The 22,878-nt window shown below is 48.6% G+C and overlaps 1 protein-coding gene across 10 annotated transcripts in view; it reads left to right on the forward strand.

Annotated features, from left to right (window-relative positions):
- LOC115122152 (tensin-1-like) overlaps window positions 1-22,878 on the forward strand; it is a 291,714-nt gene that overhangs the window by 138,574 nt on the left and 130,262 nt on the right. For all 10 annotated transcript variants that reach the window (XM_065018953.1, XM_065018954.1, XM_065018959.1 and 7 more), the window contains exons 2-3: window positions 8,304-8,418; window positions 12,637-12,674. In XM_065018953.1, coding sequence (XP_064875025.1) covers window positions 8,304-8,418; window positions 12,637-12,674 — 153 coding nt within the window. The remainder of the gene's footprint in view (window positions 1-8,303; window positions 8,419-12,636; window positions 12,675-22,878) is intronic.

A 22,878-nucleotide genomic window follows, 5' to 3' on the forward strand; every position in this document is an offset into this window, starting at 1 on the left:
CATAGGCTCTGCTGCAGCATGTGTAGGTTCCCATTCAGTCCTTATATTACTGTAGCATAGGCTCTGCTGTAGCATGTGTAGGTTCCCATTCAGTCCTTATATTACTGTAGCAAAGGCTCTGCTGCAGCATGTGTAGGTTCCCCTTCAGTCCTTATATTACTGTAGCATAGGCTCTGCTGCAGCATGTGTAGGTTCCCATTCAGTCCTTATATTACTGTAGCATAGGCTCTGCTGCAGCATGTGTAGGTTCCCATTCAGTCCTTATATTACTGTAGCATAGGCTCTGCTGCAGCATGTGTAGGTTCCCATTCAGTCCTTATATTACTGTAGCATAGGCTCTGCTGCAGCATGTGTAGGTTCCCATTCAGTCCTTATATTACTGTAGCATAGGCTCTGCTGCAGCATGTGTAGGTTCCCCTTCAGTCCTTATATTACTGTAGCATAGGCTCTGCTGCAGCATGTGTAGGTTCCCATTCAGTCCTTATATTACTGTAGCATAGGCTCTGCTGCAGCATGTGTAGGTTCCCATTCAGTCCTTATATTACTGTAGCATAGGCTCTGCTGTAGCATGTGTAGGTTCCCATTCAGTCCTTATATTACTGTAGCATAGGCTCTGCTGCAGCATGTGTAGGTTCCCATTCAGTCCTTATATTACTGTAGCATAGGCTCTGCTGCAGCATGTGTAGGTTCCCATTCAGTCCTTATATTACTGTAGCATAGGCTCTGCTGTAGCATGTGTAGGTTCCCATTCAGTCCTTATATTACTGTAGCATAGGCTCTGCTGTAGCATGTGTAGGTTCCCATTCAGTCCTTATATTACTGTAGCATAGGCTCTGCTGCAGCATGTGTAGGTTCCCATTCAGTCCTTATATTACTGTAGCATAGGCTCTGCTGCAGCATGTGTAGGTTCCCATTCAGTCCTTATATTACTGTAGCATAGGCTCTGCTGTAGCATGTGTAGGTTCCCATTCAGTCCTTATATTACTGTAGCATAGGCTCTGCTGCAGCATGTGTAGGTTCCCCTTCAGTCCTTATATTACTGTAGCATAGGCTCTGCTGCAGCATGTGTAGGTTCCCATTCAGTCCTTATATTACTGTAGCATAGGCTCTGCTGCAGCATGTGTAGGTTCCCATTCAGTCCTTATATTACTGTAGCATAGGCTCTGCTGCAGCATGTGTAGGTTCCCATTCAGTCCTTATATTACTGTAGCATAGGCTCTGCTGCAGCATGTGTAGGTTCCCATTCAGTCCTTATATTACTGTAGCATAGGCTCTGCTGCAGCATGTGTAGGTTCCCATTCAGTCCTTATATTACTGTAGCATAGGCTCTGCTGCAGCATGTGTAGGTTCCCATTCAGTCCTTATATTACTGTAGCATAGGCTCTGCTGCAGCATGTGTAGGTTCCCCTTCAGTCCTTATATTACTGTAGCATAGGCTCTGCTGCAGCATGTGTAGGTGTACCCGTCACTAGAAAAACAGTTCCCATGATGAGATGATACAGTAGGTCTCCATGCATTGTGAATTGCGCTCCATACTGAGATGGGCTGTCTGTCCCCATCCTGAGCATTGATTCATCATGCAGAGGCTGTAGAGAAGCCCGATTTAGACATCTTTATTTATTTATTATTTAACCTTTATTTAACCAGGAAGGGCTCATTGAGATTAAAATCTCTTTTTCAAGAGCGCCCTGGCCAAGATAGGCAGCACCAAGTCATTACAAAAAAATTAGACAGACATGAAAAACTACAAATAATCCAGTAAAAACCATTGAATTCACAAGAGTATAAAACAGCAAATGAAAAACATTGACAGGTCAGGGAATCAGCCTCAAAATCCTTCATCAGTGATTTAAAAACACCAATCGGGACAAGTTCTTCCAGTTTAAAAGTATTTTGTGAGGTGTTCTAAGACGATGGCGCAGAGTACATAAAAGCCCTTTTACCAAATTCAGTTGGGACATTTGGAACAGTTAGCAGGATAAAGTCCAGCGAACAAAGAGAGTACCCACCACATTTCTGAACAATAAAAATGCACAAATAAAAAGGTATCGCACATCATTTAACAGTTCCATTTCACGCCATGCTCTCTTCATAGAAATCATTTATTAGAATTTACTGGTTTCTTATAGTTATTTATCCTGGGAAAAGGGAGTGGTTTTGGGCGGTAAACCCTGATAAATCTTGGCAACCGGGTTCCCACCATTCAACCATATTCCCTATGTAGTGCACTACTTTTGACCAAAGGCTCTGCTCAAAAGTAGTGCACTACATAGGGAATAGGGTGCCATTTTGGACGTAACCAAGGCCATTGATCTCCCCACTTCCCTGACCTCTCAGCCAAGGGTGAAGTCAGTACTTTGTAGGTGGTGAAAGAACTGTTTAACCCGTTATGGTTTGAACAGATCTATCCAATCTCTAATACTCTCGTTGTTCCACAACAGTTTGACCTTTGACCAGTCACGACTGAAGACTGGGACGCTCGATGCTCAGTGAGTTGAAAACCTTAGGTGCATTTCCATGTCAAATGAAAAGCAGGCATCTTCTCATGTGGAGGGAGGGAGGGAGGGAGAGAGAGAGGGAGGGAGAGAGAGAGGGAGGGAGAGAGGAGAGAGAGAGAGTGAGAGAGAGAGAGAGAGAGAGAGAGAGAGAGAGGGAGAGGGAGAGGGGGAAGGGTTGCATTCCTATCCCCGGGAAGAGAGGAAATGGAGTGTGGTCCCCTGGACTGACTGCCTTTCTTCCTCTCCCAAACTTGAACCATCTTCTTCCCTTTATAGTTCTACTATCCCCCCAAACCTCACCCCTGTATCCCCCTATGACCCTCACCCATACTCCTCCCAACCCTCACCCCTGTATCCCCCTATGACCCTCACCCATACTCCTGCCAACCCTCACCCCTGTATCCCCCTATGACCCTCACTCATACTCCTCCCAACCCTCACCCCTGTATCACCCTCTGACCCTCACCCATACTCCTGCCAACCCTCACCCCTGTATCCCCTATGACCCTCACCCATACTCTCCCCAAACCTCACCCCTGTATCCCCCTATGACCCTCACCCATACTCTCCCCAAACCTCACCCCTGTATCCCCCTATGACCCTCACCCATACTCTACCCAAACCTCACCCCTGTATCCCCCTATGACCCTCACCCATACTCCTCCCAACCCTCACCCCTGTATCACCCTCTGACCCTCACCCATACTCTCCCCAAACCTCACCCCTGTGTCCCCCTCTGACCCACACCCATACTCCCCCAAACCTCACCCCTGTATCCCCCTCTGACCCACACCCATACTCTCCCCAAACCTCACCCCTGTGTCCCCCTCTGACCTACAGCCATACTACTCCCAAACGTCACCCCTGTGTCCCTGTCTGACCCACACCCATACTCCCCCAAACCTCACCCCTGTATCCCCCTCTGACCCACACCCATACTCCCCCTCAAACCTCACCCCTGTATCCCCCTATGACCCTCACCCATACTCTCCCCAAACCTCACCCCTGTATCCCCCTATGACCCTCACCCATACTCTCCCCAAACCTCACCCCTGTATCCCCCTATGACCCTCACCCATACTCCTCCCAACCCTCACCCCTGTATCACCCTCTGACCCTCACCCATACTCTCCCCAAACCTCACCCCTGTGTCCCCCTCTGACCCACACCCATACTCCCCCAAACCTCACCCCTGTATCCCCCTCTGACCCACACCCATACTCTCCCCAAACCTCACCCCTGTGTCCCCCTCTGACCTACACCCATACTCCTCCCAAACGTCACCCCTGTGTCCCTGTCTGACCCACACCCATACTCCCCCAAACCTCACCCCTGTATCCCCCTCTGACCCACACCCATACTCCTCCCAAACCTCACCACTGTGTCCCCCTCTGACCCACACCCATACTCCCCCCAAACCTCACCCCTGTGTCCCCCTCTGACCCTCACCCATACTGGGAGTTGGAGCTGGAATGTGTCTTTAGAAGGACCTCTTCTCTCTCTTTAGGTTTACTGAATGCTTCCCAGTGATGGGCCATTAGAGACTGTTACTCCATAAACAGGGCTGAGGGAGGCTTTCTGTGGTCTCATTGTGTTTTATGAACTGTTAACACCTTTACGATTTCAACCACAGTGTGTGCATTTGTCTGTGTGCGTGTATACGTGTTTGCGTGTATGTGTGTGTGTGTGTGTGTGTGTGTGTGTATATATACATGTGCCTCCGTGCCTGTGTGTGTACTTGCTTGTGTGTGTGTGTGTTCGCTTAGACAGCAGTATGTTTGTGATGAACTAAAGAGGCCTGTCTTCTTTTTCTGTCTTCTTTTTCTGGCATGTAGGCCTGCCTAATAGCTGACACTGACATTAGTGTATGTGTGTGTGTGAGTGTGTGTGCGTGCGTGCGTGCTGGCCCCATGCCTGTTCCTCCTCTCCCAGTGGAGAAGGACAGAGCAGTGCCTTTCAGAATGGCTCCCTCCCTCCTCTCCTCCATTCTGTCTCTAAGTGGGGTCACGGTCGCAGAACCACAGTGATACTTTTCATTAGCTAAGTGCAACTGGGGAAGAAGAACATGGGTTGTGATTTACTGGACCTGCTGTCTAAGCAAACACACACATTCATACATACACTCATACACACACACCCTCTCTCTCTCTCTCTCTCTCTCTCTCTCTCTCTCTCTCTATCTTATCTTATTATGTCAGCTCCTCTGCTGTGATGTGGGGCTTGTGTTGTGACATCCATCCACAGAGACTAGGTCATCAATACCACCAGGGACATGCATCTATTTCACTTCATAAACGCTGTTAGCATTGTGATATGTTGTGTTGTGTTATATTATGTTACGTTGTGTTGTGTTGTTTTATGTTGTGTTGTGTTATGTTGTGTGGTGTTATTTACATTGATGGCCATCAATGTGATACTTGTTTTGATACTGCTAGAGTATGTATGTGGCAGAGAGATCAGTGTACTCTCTCCAGAGTTGAACACTACAGTGTCCGTGTCTTGATGTGCCTAGTGTGTCTACTGTACATTGTGCGTGGCTCTTTCCTCTCATCTCTCTCTCCTCTATTTCCTATCTCCTCTATTCTCTCTCTCCTCTCTCTTCTCTCTCTCCTCTATTTCCTCTCTCTATTTCCTCTCTCCTCTCTCTCTTCTCTCTCTCCTCTATTTCCTCTCTCTATTTCCTCTCTCCTCTCTCTCTTCTCTCTCTCCTCTATTTCCTCTCTCCTCTATTTCCTCTCTCTTCTCTTCTCTCTCTCCTCTCTCTTCTCTCTCTCCTCTCTCTCATCTCTCTCCTCTCTCCTCTCTCTCATCTCTTCTCTCCTCTATTTCCTCTCCTCTATTCCTCTCTACTCTCTTCTCTCTCTCCTCTCTCTCCTCCCTCTCCTCTCTCTCATCTCTCTCCACTCTCCTCTCTCTCATCTCTCTCCTCTCTCTTCTCTCTCTCATCTTGTCCCTCTCTCTCCTCTCTCATCTCTCTCTCATATTGTCCCTCTCTCCTCTCTTCTCTCTCTCATCTTGTCCCTCTCTCTCCTCTCCCTCCTCTCTGCCTCTCTCTCCTCTCTCTCACTCTCCTCTCTCTCTCATCTCTCTCCTGTCTCTCATCTCTTTCCTCTCTCTCATCTCTCTCCTCTCTCTCATCTCTCTCCTCTCTTTCCTCTCTCTCATTTCTCTCCTCTCTTGCTCATCTCTCTCCTCTCTCCTCTCTTTCATCTTTCATCTCTCTCATCTCTCTCTCTCTCTCATCTCTCTCCTCTCTCTCATCTTGTCACTCTCTATCCTCTCTCACTTCTCTCCCCTCCCTCCTCCTCTCTCCTCTCTCTCCTCTCGTTCCTCTCTCCTCTATCTCCTCTCTCCTATTTCACTTCTCGTTCCTCTCTCTCCTCTCTCCTCTTTCTCTTCTCGTTTCTCTTTCTCCTCTTTCTCTTCTTGTTCCATTCTCTCCTCTCTCCTCTTTCTCTTCTCGTTCCTATCTTTCCTCTCTTCTCTTTCTCTTCCCGTTCCTCTCTCCTCTCTCCTCTTTCTCTTCTCGTTCCTCTCTCCCTTCACTCCTCTTTCTCTTCTCTCCTTTCTCTTCTCTCTCTTCTCTTCTCATGAACCAGGTGCTGCCAACTGTCAGGGGCCTAGAGGGTTACTGCCAGGCCATTTTCTCATCCCCCTGTCTCTCTCTCTCTCTCTCTCTCGCTTTTTCACATCCCCCCCCCCCCCCTCTCTCTCTGAAGGTACAACTCACAGATGCTCTCTGGCAGCAGTACAAGCCCTCATTTGGACTCCTGTCATGAAGACGCTTGATGTGTGTGCCAGTAGAAGTGTGTGTGTGCTCGTACCTGTGTGTGAGTGTCACTGTGTGTGTTTGTACCTGTGTGTGTTTATATGTGCGTTTGATGTAGTGGGCCCATCCATCATCTCAGGGCTTGACGGGACGCGCCGACCCTAGTTGCCGTGGCAGCAAGGTAGCCATGGCACCTGGCTGTGACACAGCTGGTTGTGTGTGATTGGTGGAGCCAGCGGTTTTCAGCCAGGTCCTTTTTAACGTAAGGGCTTTAAAGTCACACTGAGGTGATCCATGGCTGTTAAAGACTTAATGGCCAGCGAGCAGCTGCCAGTATCCCAGACAGCCCCAGACAGCTGCCAGTATCCTAGACAGCCCCAGATGTGCGGTTGGACAGAGTTTCATTCCAGAACAGGTTGCTTTGCCTCCCTTCTAGCCTTGTTCTCCTACCCTGGTGTGTCAAATCTGCAAAAAGTACTGAACAAGGAAAGTAGGGAGAGGTCTACTTTTAAAACGTTGTCCTCAAAATAGTTATAGACAGAAAAGCCCACCGGTCAACTTACCAAGCAAAACATGGTTTCAGACAGACTGACAGACATAAACTGAACTCAGCTCCAAGGTGACCAGGTAATGATTCACACCCTTAGCGGCTAGCTGTTAGCTTTGTAGCAGCTAGCTAGCCGTTAGCTTCCCTCTCTGCGGCTCTATGCTGTCAGTGGCTAGTTGTTAGCTTTGCAGCAGCTAGCTAGCTGTTAGCTTCCCTCTCTGCGTCTCTATGCAGTCAGTGGCTAGCTTTTAGCCTTCTAGCAGCTAGCTAGCCGTTAGCTTCCCTCTCTGCGGCCCTATGCTTTCAGTGGCTAGCTTTTAGCTTTGTAGCAGCTAGCTAGCTGTTAGCGTTCCTCTCTCGGCAGTCAAGGTCAGTCGTCATCCCCCTCTGGAGCTTAGCAGGCTTGTCACTGGGTGACAAAAGCCATTAAGATGTAGGGAGATAGGGGAGCAAAACGCTGAGAAACACACTTTTATAAAAGCTCAGAGACAAATTGGCTGTGGCACATGGGAGAGAGACAGAGAGAGAGGGGGGCGGGAGAGAGACAGAGAGAGAGGGGGGGGGGTCTGCTACTCCAGACTCAAAGCTCACAGACGGTGAGGCTACCTGTGTGTGTGTGTGTGTGTGTGTGTGTGTGTGTGTGTGTGTGTGTGTGTGTGGCAAGGACACGAAACACGAAGCGGATTTAACTTCTTTAGAAAATCAACGCTAATGTTGGAAACAAATATCATATTGTCATCAGTCATATTTATTTTCTAGCGATAGCGCACAATGTTTTCCATACAGCAGGTTTTTAAATAACCAAAGAGTTTGTTCTGCTTCGTGTTTTCATTTTTGGCCAATAGAAAAAATACCCCCCACACACACACACACACACACACACACACACACACAAACAGATACACACACACACACACACACACACACAAACAGATACACACATAGACACACTCATGGATGCACACACGTACACAAACACAAACACACACACACACACACACACACACACACACAGGTACACACACACACGCAAGGATGCACGCACGTACACAAACACACACACACACACGGTTGGTTTCTAGAGATTCTGGGCCCTGTGGCTGCTGCGAGGCCTGTTCCTCCTCTTTTCCTCATGAATGAATCATTTAATAAGACAACTTCAAAGAGGAAACATCCTGTGCTGGAGAATATGGGCTGCTACTGCTGCTACAACTAACTATGACACTCCCATACACTGCTTCACACGCTACGTGTGTGTTTGTGTTTGTGCGGGTCATGTAGCGTGTGTGTGTGTGTGTCCAACCAGTAGCAACCGCCATCTCCTCTTTTGTTTCCTTAAACACACAAGCCTGTGTATTGATTATATTCATTACAGAAACACTGAAGGCTGTCGATAAAGGCACCATTCACTTCCTAATTTCATAATGAATTGTTGATCTTATCCAAGTCTTCTCCTTCCTAACCTCTTCCTCTCTCTATCTCCCCTCAGCCTGAGGAGTTGGAGAGTGTCCACACACACAATTTCAAGCTTAAGCCCTTCAAGAAAGTCAAGAGCTGTGATGTATGTCAGCAGGCCATCACCAAGGATGGGCTCATCTGTAAAGGTGAGTGGATGGATGGGAAAGTTGGCATTTTCAGCACAATGGACAGCTTCTGTCTCTCTCTCCCTCTCTCTGCCATGTTTTTGACCACGAGCCATTGGTGCTCCCCCCATACCTCTATCCGTTTCTCCTTTTGTCAATTTCTCTCTCCCTCTATCCTCTCTCCTTCTCTCTTTCCCTCTCTCTCCCTCTATCCTCCCATCCTTCTCTCTCTCCCTCTCTATCCTCCCTCCTTCTCTCTTTCCCTCTCTCCCTCTAGACTCCCGTCCTTCACTCTCTCCCTCTCTCTCCCTCTATCTTCCCCTCCTTCTCTCTCTCCCTCTCGCTCTCTCTATCCTCCCCCTCTCTGTTTCTCTCTCTCTCTGTTATGAAAAGCTACCTCTTCACACAGAGAGCAGTTGACAAACCTCCGTCCAGTAAGCCCAGAAGCAGTCTGGGGGGAGTCTGGTCTGGGCTCAGTTTGAGGGCTTTGGCAGAGGCTTTGCTGTTAAAATTAGCCTGCTGCTGCTGCTGCATTAGCCCAGATAAGAGAGGGAGAAAGAAAGAGGGAGAGATTGGTTGGTGTAGAGAGGGGGAAAGGGGATGAGAGAGAGAGAACGAGAGAGAGCGAAAGAGAGAAATTAGGAAATTATGCTGCGACAAATATTGTATATTATGATCTTTGCTGGTAACATCCTCTGGATCTTTCTGAGCTGTCAGAGCTGCCAGTGTTTCCAAACAAAAGGCTAGAGTCACATGATCCTCGGAGCATTCTGCAGCCTCTTCCTGTCGCCGTCTGTGGTTGCCAGGAAGTGTTGCTATGGCCCCTCACAATGGGAGCCATCCTCCACTGACGCAGGGTGGCGTGTGGCCAGAGACAGAGAACTGAAAGCGCGAACCACTGCTTTTAATCAGGGCAAGGTGTCTGGTAATATGTCCGAATATAAACAATGCAGCTATTCCCTCCGCAAGGCTATTAAACAAGCTAAGCGTCAGTACAGAGACAAAGTGGAATCTCAATTCAATGGCTCAGACACAAGAGGCACGTGGCAGGGTCTACAGTCAATCACGGACTACAAGAAGAAACCCAGCCCAGTCACGGACCAGGATGTCTTGCTCCCAGGCAGACTAAATAACTTTTTTGCCCGCTTTGAGGACAATACATTGCCACTGACACGGCCTGCAACGAAAACATGCGGTCTCTCCTTCACTGCAGCCGAGGTGAGTAAGACATTTAAACGTGTTAACCCTCGCAAGGCTGCAGGCCCAGACGGCATCCCCAGCCGCGCCCTCAGAGCATGCGCAGACCAGCTGGCCGGTGTGTTTACGGACATATTCAATCAATCCCTATACCAGTCTGCTGTTCCCACATGCTTCAAGAGGGCCACCATTGTTCCTGTTCCCAAGAAAGTTAAGGTAACTGAGCTAAACGGCTACCGCCCCGTAGCACTCACTTCCGTCATCATGAAGTGCTTTGAGAGACTAGTCAAGGACCATATCACCTCCACCCTACCTGACACCCTAGACCCACTCCAATTTGCTTACCGCCCAAATAGGTCCACAGACGATGCAATCTCAACCACACTGCACACTGCCCTAACCCACCTGGACAAGAGGAATACCTATGTGAGAATGCTGTTCATCGACTACAGCTCGGCATTCAACACCATAGTACCCTCCAAGCTCGTCATCAAGCTCGAGACCCTGGGTCTCGACCCCGCCCTGTGCAACTGGGTTCTGGACTTCCTGACGGGCCGCCCCAGGTGGTGAGGGTAGGCAACAACATCTCCTCCCCGCTGATCCTCAACACGGGGCCCCACAAGGGTGCGTTCTGAGCCCTCTCCTGTACTCCCTGTTCACCCACGACTGCGTGGCCATGCACGCCTCCAACTCAATCATCAAGTTTGCGGACGACACAACAGTGGTAGGCTTGATTACCAACAACGACGAGACGGCCTACAGGGAGGAGGTGAGGGCCCTCGGAGTGTGGTGTCAGGAAAATAACCTCACACTCAACGTCAACAAAACTAAGGAGATGATTGTGGACTTCAGGAAACAGCAGAGGGAACACCCCCTATCCACATCGATGGATCAGTAGTGGAGAGGGTAGCAAGTTTTAAGTTCCTCGGCATACACATCACAGACAAACTGAATTGGTCCACTCACACTGACAGCGTCGTGAAGAAGGCGCAGCAGCGCCTCTTCAACCTCAGGAGGCTGAAGAAATTCGGCTTGTCACCAAAAGCACTCACAAACTTCTACAGATGCACAATCGAGAGCATCCTGGCGGGCTGTATCACCGCCTGGTACGGCAACTGCTCCGCCCTCAACCGTAAGGCTCTCCAGAGGGTAGTGAGGTCTGCACAACGCATCACCGGGGCAAACTACCTGCCCTCCAGGACACCTACACCACCCGATGTTACAGGAAGTCCATAAAGATCATCAAGGACATCAACCACCCGAACCACTGCCTGTTCACCCCGCTATCATCCAGAAGGCGAGGTCAGTACAGGTGCATCAAAGCTGGGACCGAGAGACTGAAAAACAGCTTCTATCTCAAGGCCATCAGACTGTTAAACAGCCACCACTAACATTGAGTGGCTGCTGCCAACACACTGTCATTGACACTGACCCAACTCCAGCCACTTTAATAATGGGAAATGATGTAAATATATCACTAGCCACTTTAAACAATGCTACCTTATATAATGTTACTTACCCTACATTATTCATCTCATATGCATATGTATATACTGTACTCTAGATCATCGACTGCATTCTTATGTCACTAGCCACTTTAACTATGCCACTTTGTTTACTTTGTCTACATACTCATCTCACATGTATATACTGTACTCGATACCATCTACTGTATGCTGCTCTGTACCATCACTCATTCATATATCCTTATGTACATATTCCTTATCCCCTTACACTGTGTATAAGACAGTAGTTTTGGAATTGTTAGTTAGATTACTTGTTGGTTATCACTGCATTGTCGGAACTAGAAGCACAAGCATTTCGCTACACTCGCATTAACATCTGCTAACCATGTGTATGTGACAAATAACATTTGATTTGATTTGATTTTATTTGATTTTATTTGACATGCACACACATGCACTCGCACGTACACATACACACACACACGAGACAAGTAAGGATGAATGTTTACGTTTTCTGCATATACAATAGAACTTGATTAACAGTCAAACCCCCATTAAATATACTGCTGCAATATAGCAAAGCATTTCTGCCCAGTGTCTCAATTTTATTAGCGCCATCTGTTGGCCGTAAAGAGTATGTGTGTTTAATATTCCTATAATAAGCCTGTATGTTTGCTTTACACTGTCAGGCTCAATGTGCAATGCAGTCCTTATGATTTCACTATAGCCTTGTCAGCAGTAGATTACTATATCCTGGCTTGGTGATGAGTACCTGGGGAACATACACACACACACACACACACACACACACACACACACACACACACACACACACACACACACACACACACACACACACAGACACACAGACACACTCCACATTGGGATCACTTGAGCTGGTGGTAGGAAGCAGGTGTGTGGGGTCAAAGGTCATCAGATGGCCACATCACTTCACAACATGGCCTCTGTCACCCCCTGCCCACACACGCTGCTCAGAGAGGACACACGCGCGTGCTTGCAGCCTTACGCACATACACTAACCATCAACTATGTATCAAGTAAAGATAATGACCTGCAATCATACTTGTACAATCTTAAACAACCGACATGTGTATGACATTGTTGCACCTAATAAAATGTACTAATTGATCATGTTTATAAGCAGTTTATAGGCAGAATAGTGGGACTGTGATGTTGACTGTATCCTGCCACATGGGGGCAGCACAGAGGTGTTTAGCAGCCCAGGGAAGGTTGCCAGGTCTGACCCCTGTAGCTCCTCTTAACTCCATCTCTCCTATCAAAGCCCTGCTCTCCTAACAAGGTAAAGAGATGGCCTTTTCCCACCCAATATGGCAGTCATCTGAGGCTAATGCAGCCTCACAGGAGTGTGTTTATATCTCTGTGTGTGTGTGTGTGTGTGTGTGTGTGTGTGCGTGTGTGCGTGTGTTTGGTTATTAAGAACAGTTCCAAGAGCAGCGTCTGAGAAAAAGCCAAGTCCTCAGGCCAGAGAGAATAGAATAGTATCTGGTACAACATGTGACCTTAAACTAACTCTGTGTTTTCTGCTGTCTTTCAGTGTGCAAGCTGGGCATCCATAAGAAGTGTGAGGTGAAGGTAAGGAACCCATGGAATCCTTTCTATTTTAATATCCTTGGGCACCAGAGGAGAGTCAGAGGGGTGGTATTTTGGCAGAGAGAAACAAATGGAACCAAAAAGGAAATGTTGTGTTTGTTAGGAGACATCAGTCCTCTCAGAGAGGCAGCTGTGCCTGTTTCACCCTGGAAGCTCCTGTTTTGTAGCACACATGGACACACGCACGCACACAGATACACACTCACTCGTACACGCACGCACACAGATACACACTCACTCGTACACGCACGCACACAGATACACACTCACTCGTACATGCACGCACACAGACGCACATTCACTCACTCACTCACACACACATACAGTACAAACACACATGCACACAAACACACACACACCCAGCCACGGCCCCCATCCTCCTGAAAACAAGTGATGATGCCGTGGAAGAGGAAGAACAAATGGAGAGAGGAAGGAGAGAGAGAAAGAGAAGGGAACGGGCGGAGGAGGAAATCGTCGGAGCGCTAGGTTATTTTGGTTTTCAGATTTGTAACTACGGAGGTGGTAACTGAAGGGGACCTCTGTCTCTTTCCCCCCCTCTTTTCTTGCACTCTTAGTGGTAGTGGTGGTTTGAGTGGATGAGAGTACCAAGCTTGTTGGACCATCTAATGCCACCTCCATACCCCCCTGTCCTCCCTCCCCCTCACCTCCGCCCCCTTGTCTTCCCTCCCCCTCACCTCACCTCCGTACCCCCTGTCCTCCCTCCCCTCACCTCCGTACCCCCTGTCTTCCCTCCCCCTCACCTCACCTCCGTACCCCCTGTCTTCCCTCCCCTCACCTCCGTACCCCCTGTCTTCCCTCCACCTCACCTCCGTACCCCCCTGTCCTACCTCCCCCTCACCTCACCTCAGTACCACCCTGTCCTCCCTCCCCCTCACCTCACCTCCGTACCCCCTGTCCTCCCCCTCCCCTCACCTCCGTACCCCCTGTCTTCCCTCCCCCCCTCACCTCCGTACCCCCTGTCTTCCCTCCCCCTCACCTCACCTCCGTACCCCCTGTCTTCCCTCCCCTAACCTCACCTCCGTACCCCCTGTCTTCCCTCCCCTCACCTCCGTACCCCCTGTCTTCCCTCCCCTCACCTCACCTCCGTACCCCACTGTCCTCCCTCCCCTCACCTCCACCCCCTGTCTTCCCTCCCCTCACCTCCGTACCCCCTGTCTTCCCTCCCCCTCACCTCACCTCCGTACCCCCTGTCCTCCCTCCCCTCACCTCCGTACCCCCCCTGTCTTCCCTCCCCTCACCTCCGTACCCCCTGTCTTCCCTCCCCCCACCTCACCTCCGTACCCCCTGTCTTCCTCCCCTCACCTCCGTACCCCCTGTCTTCCCTCCCCCTCACCTCACCTCCGTACCCCACTGTCCTCCCTCCCCCTCACCTCCGTACCCCCTGTCTTCCCTCCCCTCACCTCCGTACCCCCTGTCTTCCCTCCCCTCACCTCACCTCCGTACCCCCTGTCCTCCCTCCCCCTCACCTCCGTACCCCCTGTCTTCCCTCCCCTCACCTCCGTACCCCCCTGTCTTCCCTCCCCCACCTCACCTCCGTACCCCCTGTCTTCCCTCCCCCTCACCTCTGTACCCCCTGTCCTCCCTCCCCTCACCTCCGTACCCCCTGTCTTCCCTCCCCCTCACCTCCGTACCCCCTGTCCTCCCTCCCCCCACCTCACCTCCATACCCCCTGTCTTCCCCCCCCCACCTCACCTCCGTACCCCCTGTCTTCCCTCCCCTCACCTCTGTACCCCCTGTCCTCCCTCCCCTCACCTCCGTACCCCCTGTCCTCCCTCCCCTCACCTCTGTACCTCCCTGTCCTCCCTCCCCTCACCTCCGTACCCCCTGTCCTCCCTCCCCTCACCTCCGTCCCTCCTTACCTCCTGTTAACGAGAGGTTGCGACACACGCAAGGGTTCCCACCCCTATGGGGGTAGGTCACCAGGGAGTGATTGGGTCGCCCCTGTTCAACCCCCCCCTCGTCCAAATCTCCCTTCAGAAACTATACCACAAATGAACCAGTCTGTTTATTTATCGAAGGGTTACTACAGAAACCAGAGTTTTGTATTCCCCAAACATCCTGAAGAAAATGAGATCAATGAGGCATTGAGTCAAAGAGAGCAGGACAACAGTCAGTGAAACCTGGAATCATTCATGTCCTTATAGTGGTATGTTCTACGGAGGAATTCAAGGGTTTGTTTGTGAAGACAAACTCACAATGTGTTCATAGTCCTAATTACAGGTTGGGACTAATGATCCCTGTGTAGGACCTCTGCATACACTCTTAGAAAAACAGCCGATATCTAGAATCAATAAGGTGTCTTGGCTGTCCCCATAGGACAACACTTTGAAGACACAGATCTGGGATCAGCGTACCGTCCTCATGATCATAACCTTAACAATTAGAAGGGACAATTTAAAACTGAGCTTAGAGCAGTGCTCTGCATAGTTGTTATCTTTACAGCAAGTTGCTTGCTTGCCGAACTGAACTATGTATCCTGTAGAGGCTGCAGTGAGAGACTCACAGGCGAAAGTTGGCTGGCTGGTAATGTTAGGTTAATGGGTAACATTGAATCGCTGAGATGACTTTGTCCCTGAAGAAAATAGCCATACTATATCACAGTAAGAGGGAAGAGAGAGAAAGTGAGAGAGAGAAACAGTGTGTGTGAGAGAGAGAGACAAGAATAGTGAGAGGGGGAGAGGGAGAGAGAGAGAGATAGAGAGAGCAAATGAGAGAAATATATATAGAGAGAGCAAAAGAGAGAGAAAGAGATAAATAGAGAGAGAGAGAAAGAAAGAAAGAGAGAAATAGAGAGAGAGAGAGAGAGAGAGAGAGAGCAAAAGAGAGAGCAAAAAAGAGAAATAGAGAGAACAAAAGAGAGAAATAGAGAGAGGGGGAGAGAGAGAGAGCAGAAGAGAGAGAAACAAGGGTGAGAAGGAGAAGGAGAGAAGAAGAGAGGGAGAAAGACAAATGGAGAGAGAAAAAAGAAGGAGATAAAGATAGACTGTTTAAAAGAGAGATGCTGAAATCAGTAGAGTCCTTTAGCTAACTAACCGGAGCCAAACAGATTCTAATCATAGATCTTGGAAAGAACTGAGTGTTTGAGCACAGTGGATTTCATCAACAATTACAGTCCCTTGGACAGACTTTATCCCTTTAATTCTGTTACTGCCCTTATCCCTGTGTTGGCTTAGCTAAGGCAAAACATTTATGTTAGCTTAATCCGCTGAAATGACCGCTAGATGAAAATAAATGAAACACAATGTTGTGTTGGCGCGCTCATCGTCTCAGACCATAAACCACGGAAAAGCAAATAGCCTTAATGCAAACATGACTGTGGACTAAGGCCGATGGCCATGCTTTCTTTAGCTGACTCGGTGTTGACCTTGTACTGTAAACATGTCATACGAGGCTTTCTGTGATCAGGAAGACTTGGGGAGAGCTTATGCTAATCTTCAGCATTTCTTCTATCTTGATGTATATACACAGTGTCCCGAGACTACGGCTTTCATTTACATTCTCTCCTCATTTCACAACAATGTTACCTCGCTCTCATTTCACAACAATGTTACCTCGCTCTCATTTCACAACAATGTTACCTCGCTCTCATTTCACAACAATGTTACCTCGCTCTCATTTCACAACAATGTTACCTCGCTCTCATTTCACAACAATGTTACCTCGCTCTCATTTCACAACAATGTTACCTCGCTCTCATTTCACAACAATGCTACCTCGCTCTCATTTCACAACAATGTTACCTCGCTCTCATTTTCACAACAATGTTACCTCGCTCTCATTTCACAACAATGTTACCTCGCTCTCATTTCACAACAATGTTACCTCGCTCTCATTTCACAACAATGTTACCTCGCTCTCATTTCACAACAATGTTACCTCGCTCTCATTTCACAACAATGTTACCTCGCTCTCATTTCACAACAATGTTACCTCGCTCTCATTTCACAACAATGTTACCTCGCTCTCATTTCACAACAATGTTACCTCGCTCTCATTTCACAACATTGCTGTAACATCTCTGCAACATTCCTCTAACTTTGAACGGAAATAGAAAAGCAATGAAGAGCTGCTGCATGTCCCTCAGTTTAAGAGAGATGCACCAGAACACAACATCTGAACATTCTACAGACATAACCCAGTAGATACCCTCTAGCTACAGTCCTGACAGGCAGACAGGGGCTAATCGCCATGCTATACCCGCATAGTTATAACTTGGATTAATATGTTTTCCTTTGCCTTTAAACACAAACCAACCGGACTGTCTATCCATTGATCTATGTTGTTGAAACCCCAAAGGGGCTCTGGTTTCGGTCGTAGTGACTCGTTCCTGCCCGTTCATGTTTTGGGGGTGAGGGCTGTGTTGTTCTGCTGCTATAGACAGAGGAACTGTAGTGACCCTTCGGTGTTTGCTATGGTTGTCGATGTGTAGGTGGTTGGTCTGGATTGTGTTATGTTGTGGTCCGGGGGTTTGACAGAGCTGGAGATGAAGCTGAAAAGCTTGGAGACAGTAGCTGTGCACGGCCCCAAAAAGGCGGTCACGTCTTGGGGCCTCTCTCCTATGTTGGCTTTGTGGCCCACAACTTTAAGCCCTGTGATTTCTTGTGTGACCCACCAACAAATTCAAAAAACATGTTTCAAACCGCAACCCATTCCTAAGCTATGAGTTGACAGTGGTTCCCAACCAACTAGGACCTCTGGGGGTCTTGGCCTGTCCACAGGGGTACTAGAACCTCTGGGGGTCTTAGCCTGTCCACAGGGGTACTAGGACCTCTGGAGGTATTGGCCTGTCCACATGGGTACTAGGACCTCTGGAGGTCTTGGCCTGTCCACAGGGGTACTAGGACCTCTGTGGGTCTTGGCCTGTCCACAGGGGTACTAGGACCTCTGGAGGACTTGGCCCACAGGTGCTACTTGATAAGACTCATTAGACCATTAGGTCTTCTGGTAAAATGCACATGGGGGGGTGTTCAGCAAAATTAAATTGGTGCAACAGTAAGCGAAAAAGGTTGGGAACCACATAGCTAAGAGAACATATTTTCAGACTACTTGTGGGCTCCAAAGCAGAGAGAGGGGACAGTGCCAACAATGTGTCTTCTGTACGGCGTGACCTATGTTATGTCCACCCAAACACAGCTGGACTGTATGTCCTACTAACCTAGCCCTGAGCTGTCTCACAGCTACTAAAACACCAACCAAACCTCTACACTAACGTAACAGGAAGTAGTGTATTGGCCATGCACGTTACGTAGTATCCTAGTATGGATAGTATTGTGATAAAGAAGTCACTGTGGTTGTATGAGTCATGACCAGTTAACAATATGTTTGATGGACAGTGTGATGAACAGTGTGATGGACAGTGTGATGGACAGAGTGATGGACAGTGTGATGGACAGAGTGATGGACAGTGTGATGGACAGAGTGATGGACAGTGTGATGGACAGTGTGATGGACAGAGTGATGGACAGTGTGATGGACAGTGTGATGGACAGAGTGATGGACAGTGTGATGAACAGTGTGATGGACAGTGTGATGGACAGTGTGATGGACAGAGTGATGGACAGTGTGATGAACAGTGTGATGGACAGTGTGATGGACAGAGTGATGGACAGTGTGATGGACAGTGTGAAGGACAGTGTGATGGACAGAGTGATGGACAGTGTGATGGACAGAGTGATGGACAGTGTGATGGACAGTGTGATGGACAGAGTGATTGACAGAGTGATGGACAGTGTGATGGACAGAGTGATGGACAGTGTGATGGACAGTGTGATGGACAGTGTGATGGACAGAGTGATGGACAGAGTGATGGACAGAGTGATGGACAGTGTGATGGACAGTGTGATGGACAGAGTGATGGACAGTGTGATGGACAGTGTGATGGACAGTGCGATGGACAGAGCGATGGACAGTGCGATGGACAGTGCGATGGACAGTGTGATGAACAGTGTGATGGACAGTGTGATGGACAGTGTGATGGACAGAGTGATGGACAGTGTGATGGACAGTGTGATGGACAGAGTGATGGACAGTGTGATGGACAGAGTGATGGACAGTGTGATGGACAGAGTGATGGACAGTGTGATGGACAGTGTGATAGACAGTGCGATGAACAGTGCGATGGACAGTGCGATGGACAGAGCGATGGACAGTGCGATGGACAGTGCGATGGACAGTGTGATAGACAGTGTGATAGACAGTGTGATAGACAGTGTGATGGACAGTGTGATGGACAGTGTGATGGACAGTGCGATGGACAGAGCGATGGACAGAGCGATGGACAGAGCGATGGACAGTGCGATGGACAGTGCGATGGACAGTGCGATGGACAGTGCGATGAACAGTGCGATGGACAGTGCGATGGACAGTGTGATGGACAGTGTGATGGACAGAGTGATGGACAGTGTGATGGACAGAGTGATGGACAGTGTGATGGACAGTGTGATGGACAGAGTGATGGACAGTGTGATGGACAGAGTGATGGACAGTGTGATGGACAGTGTGATGGACAGTGCGATGGACAGTGCGATGGACAGTGCGATGGACAGTGCGATGAACAGTGCGATGGACAGTGCGATGGACAGTGTGATGGACAGTGTGATGGACAGAGTGATGGACAGTGTGATGGACAGAGTGATGGACAGTGTGATGGACAGTGTGATGGACAGAGTGATGGACAGTGTGATGGACAGAGTGATGGACAGTGTGATGGACAGTGTGATGGACAGTGTGATGGACAGTGTGATGGACAGAGTGATGGATAGAGTGATGGACAGAGTGATGGACAGTGTGATGGACACAGTGTGATGGACAGAGTGATGGACAGTGTGATGGGCAGTGTGATGGACAGTGTGATGGAAAGTGTGCACTCAGCTAAACTGAAACCTAGTGCTTTTCCCACGTCTCAGAATGGATTTCCAGCTGTCTCTGCTGCTGCTGCTTCTGAACCCCATTCCCTCTGCCGTTCCCTCACTACTCTATTACTGTCCTGTCACAGAAAAGCTTTCTGGAATGCTGCTGTCGTGCTGTGGGATCTTGGGTTGGAGTCGCCAGACTTGGTTTGGCGTTGAGGGTTAAGGGAGGGAAAGGGGGAGGAGGGAGAGAAGAGAGAAAAGAGAAAGAGAGAGGGGGGGGGGGGGTAGGTTTTGGCCATGTCTCTGGCTCGCTTCCCAACCAGACCCTGAAGCTGTCGTCTCCACTCACCCCAAACGCACTCCTCAGTCTTACTCTCAAAACATGCTGTTTTTGTGCTGTCTTGATGATATGCTTTGAGATATTATCGTAGTAAAACAGTTGATCTCATTGACACACACATCCTGTGTTTTCCAGGTATTTTTAGCTTGGGAAATGTTGTGAAAATGGAGCTGTTGCTTTCCACTACACGGGCTACACAGTAGTGACACAGTATACAGGCTAGCGCTCATTACCGGTTACCGCTAGCTGTTTACGTATCAGACACGGGCAGACCATTGCTGCCTGAAAAGAACCCAGTGTTCCAGTAATCAGGTCTGTAAACTTCCTCTAGTCGTCAATGCTGACAGTTGTTGGATGCAGTCCAGGGGTTTATAACGAGACGTGGAGGAAATGACTTGTGGCCGTGGTCCATGGGTGGACCACCTAACCGACCGACCCGGGCCGGGTGTGTGACTGTGACTGTTACTGGGCCTTCACATTGTGTTAGTGTGAGAGATGGAGCAGGGTGATGTTTTACTGCTTCTTGGAATTGTGAAGTCGACTCCACTATTGTTATGGGTTCTAAGAACCCTCGAAGGGATTCTAGTTTCTCTGAGTGCCACTCTAGGGATCCATTCTGACAGCAACTAAAATACACAAAAACAGTGGCAAAAACACTACAAATACTCAACATGGCACTTGATTCATAACAAGTTTAGGATACTGCAGATTGCCTTCTGGTCACTTGAAACCTGCATAAGTTGTTGACTTCTCAGTTGTAAGGTTTTGATAGTGACTGTAGTAGTATTGAATTGTAGTCATTTTTGTCAGAACATTGCCTGAATGATTCTATCCAGACCAAAACACCAACTCTGCTGCATCTAGAATTAGATTCCACTGTAAAGTCACACACGCTCGCTGCCTCTCCTTTTAGAAACAGTCAGGTTCTTCTGTCATTCCAAGAAAACAGCAGTTGGAAGTAATCCCCACAAGACGAGTCAGGCGGTCGCGTTTCATCTTTAGTTGGCCACAAATCCATCTCGGGATTACTGATCTGCTGCTTGCCTAACCATAACATTAAGATGAGCTCGGAGCAGATAATTGGCTATCGAGGAGGGAGAAATGGATTTATTAGAGGCAGAATTTAAAGAAACAACACTTCAATGGGCAGTCATGAAATGTAGGGAATCTTTAATGACTTTGTCAATGACTTGTTTTGTTCTGTCGGTTTGTGTCTGAGAATGTCTGACAATAAACACATGAAGGATCTTAATTTGAGCCTGCAAGGAAAGTAATACATGTGAATTATTATGTGAATTGTAATTAATGGACATTTTTATTTTTTATTTTATTTATTTTTTAAATTTGACCCCTTTTTCTCCCCAATTTCGTGGTATCCAATTGTTTTAGTAGCTACTATCCTGTCTCATCGCTACAACTCCCGTACGGACTCGGGAGAGACGAAGGTTGAAAGTCATGCGTCCTCCGATACACAACCCAACCAAGCCACACTGCTTCTTAACACAGCGTGCATCCAACCCGGAAGCCAGCAGCACCAATGTGTCGGAGGAAACACTGTGCACCTGGCAACCTTGGTTAGCGCGCACTGCGCCCGACAAGGACATCCCTACCGGCCAAACCCTCCCTAACCCAGACGACGCTAGGCCAATTGTGTGTCGCCCCACGGACCTCCCAGTCGTGGCCGGTTACGACAGGGCCTGGGCGCGGACCCAGAGTCTCTGATGCCACAGCTGGCGCTGCAGTACAGCGCCCTTAACCACTGTGCCACCCGGGAGGCCCATTAATGGACATTTTTGACCAAGGCCTTTAACACTGACTGGAGAGGGAAGGAGAGTGAAGGGGTGGGTTGTCAGGTAGAATGAGAGATAGCGGTGGAGAGAAAGAGAGATGGAAGGGAGATAGTGAGAGTGAGCAAGAAAGCGAGAGAGAGGAAAAGAGGGGAGAGAGATAGAGTGAGAAAGAAAGTGAGAGAGAAAGATAGATAGCAAGAAAAACGAGACAGAGAGCGAGAGGAGAGATGAGGACACACTCCATGCCTCTACAGAAGCCACTCTGTTTCCCAGGCACAAACACTCCACTTCAAAGGGCCATCACACAGTGTCGCCATGGCAACAGCCTTCACTGGCATAGATATACAGGAGATAGATTGCATTAGCAGACAGATGGTAGAGAGAGAAGGAAAGAGGGGAGTGAGATAGAGTGAGAGAGAAAGAAAGCAAGAGAGAAAGATACAGGAGATAGATTGGACTAGCAGACAGACGGTATGACAGAGATATACAGGAGATAGATTGGACCAGCAGACAGACTGTATGACAGAGCTATACAGGGGATAGATTGGACTAGCAGATAGACGGTATGACAGAGATATACAGGAGATAGATTGGACCAGCAGACAGACTGTATGACAGAGCTATACAGGGGATAGATTGGACTAGCAGACATACTGTATGACAGAGATATACAGGAGATAGATTGGACTAGCAGACAGACGGTATGACAGAGATATACAGGAGATAGATTGGACTAGCAGATAGACGGTATGACAGAGATATACAGGAGATAGATTGGACTAGCAGACAGACGGTATGACAGAGATATACAGGAGATAGATTGGACTAGCAGATAGACGGTATGACAGAGATATACAGGAGATAGATTGGACCAGCAGACAGACTGTATGACAGAGATATACAGGGGATAGATTGGACTAGCAGACAGACTGTATGACAGAGATATACAGGAGATAGATTGGACTAGCAGATAGACGGTATGACAGAGATATACAGGAGATAGATTGGACCAGCAGACAGACTGTATGACAGAGATATACAGGAGATAGATTGGACTAGCAGACAGATGGTATGACAGAGATATACAGGAGATAGATTGGACTAGCAGATAGACGGTATGACAGAGATATACGGGAGTTAGATTGGACTAGCAGACAGACTGTATGGCAGAGATATACAGGAGA

Source organism: Oncorhynchus nerka, linkage group LG5 (genome assembly GCF_034236695.1).
Source record: "Oncorhynchus nerka isolate Pitt River linkage group LG5, Oner_Uvic_2.0, whole genome shotgun sequence".
In the NCBI taxonomy this organism is placed as follows: Eukaryota; Metazoa; Chordata; class Actinopteri; order Salmoniformes; family Salmonidae; genus Oncorhynchus; species Oncorhynchus nerka.